The sequence below is a fragment of the Phaethon lepturus genome, unplaced genomic scaffold (assembly GCF_000687285.1).
Source record: "Phaethon lepturus isolate BGI_N335 unplaced genomic scaffold, ASM68728v1 scaffold9308, whole genome shotgun sequence".
Lineage (NCBI taxonomy): Eukaryota > Metazoa > Chordata > Aves > Phaethontiformes > Phaethontidae > Phaethon > Phaethon lepturus.
In genome coordinates, this window is record NW_010558797.1 from 41021 (window position 1) to 47020 (window position 6000).

Sequence of the window (6000 nt, forward strand, 5' to 3'; positions counted from 1 at the left end):
GCTCTCAGGTTACTAACCCTCATGAACTTAGGAGGGCTTCAGCAGTGAAGTCAGATTGATTTGAGGAGGAGCAAATTTTTCCCCTCTGCTCCTTTTTCCCCTCTGTCTTGTTCTCGAAGCCAGGCCTCGTGGTGGCTTGGCCAGAGGTTCAGAACTTCAGCCTCTTTGAATCGCCTTGACTGTCATTGTAGCGCCAAGAAAATCAGGGGAAAGCCTAGCTTGCAGCAACATGTATTGTCTTGGACTTATTTAATGAGTAGGGCATTGCACTAAATTAATGCTCTCGTTTTAGGGTTAGTATTGTGAATGGTTCTTTATAAAAAAGGTCATTTTCTTCGTAGAAAATGTGTATTTTGAAATGTTTTATGGTATCTGCTCAGCTAACTGATTTGCTCTTTTTCTCTTGCTGTTTTTATTTTTCCATTTTCTCATCCTCCTCATTCTGACTTACTTATACAGTGAAAAGGATTTGGTGAAACAGGCAAAAACCTTAAATAGTGCAGCAAACAAACTGATCCAGAAGCATCATTAGACATTTTTATGTCTGGTCACCTCACAGCTCTGACATCAGAACTCATTTATGAGGGAGAACTTGAGAATTGCTAAAAGCAACTGTTAAAATGTTAATTGTCACCTAAAGTTGATTTGGAATTTCCTGACTTTTTAAAATGAGTTTTTCTTCAGAGATTCAGAGTCGGGTATAAAAATCCCTAACTTTGCCATTTAAACGATGTTAAAGTACCGATGAGTTGGCCAATAAACACACCAGAAAAGCATAAGGAATGAGGCATATGTGGCTCTGTACACCCTGGTGACGCATACCGCATACAGCAGCACAAGTCTTCAGCATTTACGGATACTAGGTGTGTTGGTCAAGCCAATATCAGAGTGGCCAGCTCTGGAAAGTCAACTAGTTTTCTGTGTCCCCCTTTTTGTGAAGTAGGCGAAAAAAATGCATCCCTGGAAGTTGTTGAAAGTAGTTGTGTGCATACCCCAAGCCGTTTCCCGTTCACTTACGTTGCGTGGGTTCAGCCCCAAGTCCAGGACGAGTGGGAGCGACTCGATAGCTCGTCACTGTGAAGAGCAGCCCTCTTGTAACCGACGTTGCTTGCAACGATTTTGCCTCAGTGACTCGGTGGGAGGGTGGGGACTTATGACTTACCCTTATTCCTTTAAACGTCATGTGTCCAGAATTAGTAGCTAGGTGTCTTAGAGTAACATGATAGCGTGGTAAGTTCAGTGGAAACCTCCTTATCTTTGCATTGCCTTCTACCTCTGCCATGAACCCCTCTAGACCTACGTTGCAGTTCTTCCTGACCGAAGGAAGCCAAGGAGAGGTGTTTTGGTAGGTCTCTCCCCTTCCTAGAAAGGGAAGTTACACGTTTTACAAAAAACTAATCTGATCTTTATACTCTACTGTTTAAAAAAAAAAAAAAAGGCAAGCAAACAAAAACAAAACAAAAAAGAAAAAAAGAAAAAGGAACAAAATGTGCAGTGGTGGGGAGTGGAAATGGTAATTTGGCACTTGACCATTCCTTGTCTGAGTAGTTAGTGGTTTAAAAGGAAGAGTTGCCTTTTACTATGACACTTCTTTCATTGGCTTCTGAGTTTCTGTTGTTCAATACAAATGGGATTTGCTAATGAAAGAACACATAAAGCTTGGAAAAAGCTCTGAATAGGAAAAATAATTGCCAATTTAACACCCCAGTGCAAACCTGTAAGTAACTGTAGCTTGGACTATTATAAGCTAATATCCTCTTCCCTGTGGCTGCACAAGTTCACCGTGCTGGCCTGTCACGGGCTTTAGGTTTTAAGTGCTCCTAGAGGTTTGGTTTTTTTTTTTTTAATTATCATTTCAAGAAGATCCCATTTGGGGGGGTTCTGTATTGAGTAAGGGTGTTTTTTCTCCGGTGAGATGCCTGTTGAAATTCTTTGGTGCCAGTTCTCCCTTTGCCCTGTGGGATTGGGCTCCTTGGGTGGCAAATGCGACTGAAACGCAACTGGGAAAAGAACACCTATTGATTCTCTCCAGATATATTTCAAAATCGGTGAGGCTCAGCCTAGTCCTCCAGTACTGCAAGCGTGTACCAGCGCTTAGCCTGTCTAGCGGACTCCCGCACACAAGCAGACTTGGAGGCCTGTTCTAAATATCTACGCGATGCCCAAGTTGCAGGCTTGAAAGTATAAACTTAACCTTCAGTAACCTTTTACTAGAAATGCATTTAACTACCTGGGGGTGGGAAGAAATAAATAAAAGGCAGAAGCTTTCATCAAGCTATCCAAATAGCCAGTTGTTAGAACAGTTAACTCCCCTGCCCCTCCCCAGAGTTCTTCTGTAAAAACAGAGGGTTGGGCTGTGTTTGCTGTGTCAGTAATGCTAAAACAAGACAGAATTTAAGGATCTGGCCGTTTCTGATGTCAGGCCCGAAGCAGAAATGCTTTGGTGTATTAATGCCTGGGCGCTTGAGCCCATGTGTCAGTCCGGGGAAGAGACCAGGAAAATGCACTAATTCTCAATATAGTAGCTAACCTATGTTGCAAGTTCCAGTTACATGTGTAAAGCTGAAATGTAACGTACATTAAAATCAAATTTGACTTAAAATTCTGTGTACTTGAGGTTTGCTTTGAATCTGGATAATAGTGATGTTTTATGTTTTTCATCTAATGGCTGTAAACTGTAGTAATAGAATAAAAACTCTTGAAAATCAGAGCTTCTGCCTGGTTCACCTACATTTTGCTTTTCTTTAAAATATTTTCCTCCTTTCCATTGTTGTTACCATTCCTTTTTTTTTTTGGCTTTACCTTTTCACTGGGTCTTTTATTTGTTGGTTAAACTCGGTCTTCCTCCCCACCATGGCTTTTGTTTTTTATCACAAGTTCATGTGGCTCAAATCCAGATTGCGACAGGCAGAGAAGGACCGTCAGTTGGCCCAGCAGGACAACCGTCTCTTCAAGCAGGAGTTTGGGGACAAAATCAACAGCCTCCAGCTAGAAGTGGAAGAGCTCTCCAGGCAGCGGTGAAGAGATCCTTTTCTAATCTTTTTTCTGGGCCGTTTTTACGGTGTCTAGTAGAAAGCGGGCAGGGCGAGCGCATAAGGAAGCAGGGGTTGGACGGGGAGAAAGACAAGTGGTGCTTCAGATGCCAGGCAGGCATTAACTCTGGGGAGGTGAAATGCTTTGCGAGGTGGCAAATCTTTGAATGTGTGTGTCTTTAAAGTTACAACTTGAAAAATGGGATTGGAAGAAAGTGCAAAAGGACTACATAGTCAGCAGAAAACAGCAGCAAAAGTCCAAGTCTTATGTGGTGGTGGAATATCAGAAGCAGGTTCAAGAACATCTCTTGGGTGGAAATCATAGAATCATTAATGTTGGAGACCTTTAAGGTCATCAAGTCCAACCGTCAGCCCAACACGACCATGCCCACTGTACCATATCCTGAAGTGCCACGTCCACACGTTTCTTCACCACCTCCGCTGACGGTGACTCCACCACATTGGAACAGAGCAGCCTGTTCCAATGCTTGACCACTCTCTCAGTAAAGAAAGTTTTCCTAATCTCCAGTCTAAACCTCCCCTGGTGCAACTTGAGGCCATTTCCTCTTGTCCTATCGCTGGTTACTTGGGAGAAGAGACCAACACCCACCTCACCACAACCCCCTTTCAGGTAGCTGTAGAGAGCGATGAGGTCTCCCCTCAGCCTCCTCTTCTCCAGAATGAACACCCCCAGTTCCCTCAGCCGCTCCTCGTAAGACTAGTGCTCCAGACCCCTCACCAGCTCCGTTGCCCTTCTCTGGACACGCTCCAGCACCTCAACGTCCTTCTTGTAGTGAGGGGCCCAAAACTGAACACAGGATTCGAGGTGCGGCCTCACCAGGGCCGAGCAGAGAGGCACGATCACTGCCCTGCTCCTGCTGGCCACACCATTGCTGGTACAGGCCAGGACGCTGTTGGCCTTCTTGGCCACCTGGGCACACTGCCGGCTCATGTTCAGCTGGCTGTCTACCAGCACCTTTTCTGCCTTCCTTTTTTTTTCCCTTTCTGCCAGGCAGCTCTCCAGGCACTGCCATGAAATGTCAGGTTTTTTTTCTGAACACAGAAATGTCCACGGGGGCTTTCCGCACTGCGGTTAGATTAGTTGGGCATCTGCTGATAACCGCCTCTTGTGAAAGCCTACAGCGCTGGAGACGCGGGACGGAGAGCAGCACAAGCCCCAGCACACGGTTGGGACGCTGGGTAGCTCCTAAGGCTGCACTGAGGCAGCTCTAGGGATGGAGAGCTGGATGTGCGTGTCAGAGCGCGGTCGGGTCTCTGACGGCAACGTAGACATCTCCAGTGCCTGGCCTTGCATCAGACTTTCCACTCTAACAGCGTAATTTGGAATGTAAGGCTAACGGTAGAAGCAGACAGCTTGCTACTTATCGGCAGGGCTGTAGCAGCTGAATCTTTGCCTGGAGCGACACTGAAGGGTTTGGAGCAAGGGGTGTCAGTCCTGGTTGTCCGTCTGACAAACAGTGCTGTGATTTTTTTTTTTTTTTTTTTTTTTTTTTTTCTCCCCGGTTAAATTGGTCTTTTTTTTTTTTTTTTTTTTTTTTTTTTTTTTTTTTTTACTCCCAGCTGAAATTGGTCTGTTTTGCTGGGAGGCAACCAAAAAGCTGAAAGCCAAATATAGAGAACTTGGCGAGAGCTATCATGTGTTCTCCTGCAGTGTCATCAGTTTACCAGTATCGGGAAAACAGAGAAATCCTCTTACATTAAAATAGAAGAGCATCCCTATTTCTGCCACCAAGATGCATCTTCCTCTTATTGCAAGGTCACTGGAATGCACTGTGTGGAAGCATTGCTGGATGCTTTTTTTTTTTTTTTGGTCCCCTCCTCCCTTCCTGGCTTGTTGTTTCCTTTTTTTTAAAAAGTTACAGAGGGTACCTATAAAGCCAGCAAATGGCTTTTACCAGAAACTTGGACGATGCCCTGGGTGTGCGTGGGTGAGCTTTGCGGTGTTCTAGGGTATAACGGAGGAATGCATCTTCTTTGCCTGTGCGCTTCACACCGACTCAGTTGACCTTGGCGTAGCTACTTGGGGAGGACATTTGCAAACTGGTCTATTTTTGCATCTGTTGGACTTGCCTTCCTCGCTCAAGCTAAATCAAGGTGACAGTATGAAAATAATTGAGCCATCTTTACCGGCAGGCTGTACTGCTTTATTGAATCGGCTTTCTAAAGCAGTGAGTTATTGGAGGCTGCTGCAGTGGGTGGTGGGTCGTCTTGCTTGAATTATATTCCTTTAAGAGGAAATGGGGCTTTTTGTGTTTGTGGTGGTGTTGGTTTTAAATCAAGTTGTAAACAGGAATTCCCTCGGTTGGTTTGTTTTTAAATGTCAACATGGGCAAGGGATTAATATCGGGATCCGAGTCCCCACCAGCTTTACTCACTTCAGTTTGGCTACGTAATTAATGAGGCTGTAGTCATAAGGAGTTATTTAAGAAACGATTGGAGTGATAAGGAGACTAACAAGGGTAATAATGGATAATGTTTCTTTTAATAGCAATGAGGATTATCAATGTTCTAGAGTAGAAGTCTTACCACTACTTTTACCAGTAGATGTTTGGTTTATACGCTTTGATTTTGGAGGAGGAGTTGTTCCCTACGGCAGCTACCATAGCTTGTGTGGCATTGATTTCCTCACCATCATTTCAGATGACGGCGTTCCTAGCTCTTCAGTCTCTGACGGTCCCTGTGCTCCAAGAGCTTTGTTGCTGTTGCGTGCAGGCAGGCTGCCGTCGTGGAGGCGTCGAGCTTTCTGGTGGCCCGGAGGAAAGGCTCTGCGATCCACGGCTAGATTTAGTCGTGCTTCCCCTCGGCCTGCTTCGGGCTGCGTCAGGGATCTCGGGTGTGCTCGTTCGTCCGTCCTTGACCCACTTGATTAGTTGTCCTCCCGGATATGAACGTGCTGCGCTCAGCCGTGTCTTTGTTCCCTCCGGCTCGCTGTACGGCAGCACCCGCC

General features: G+C 45.4%; 1 protein-coding gene across 2 annotated transcripts in view; it reads left to right on the plus strand.

Annotated features, from left to right (window-relative positions):
- The window catches only part of RUFY3 (RUN and FYVE domain containing 3), a 34187-nt gene extending 33152 nt beyond the window's left edge, over positions 1–1035 (plus strand). For both annotated transcript variants that reach the window (XM_010293176.1, XM_010293177.1), the window contains one exon: positions 460–1035. In XM_010293176.1, the coding sequence (XP_010291478.1) occupies positions 460–532 (73 nt within the window). In that variant the 3' untranslated portion in view covers positions 533–1035. The remainder of the gene's footprint in view (positions 1–459) is intronic.
- Positions 1036–6000: the final 4965 nt, after the last annotated feature.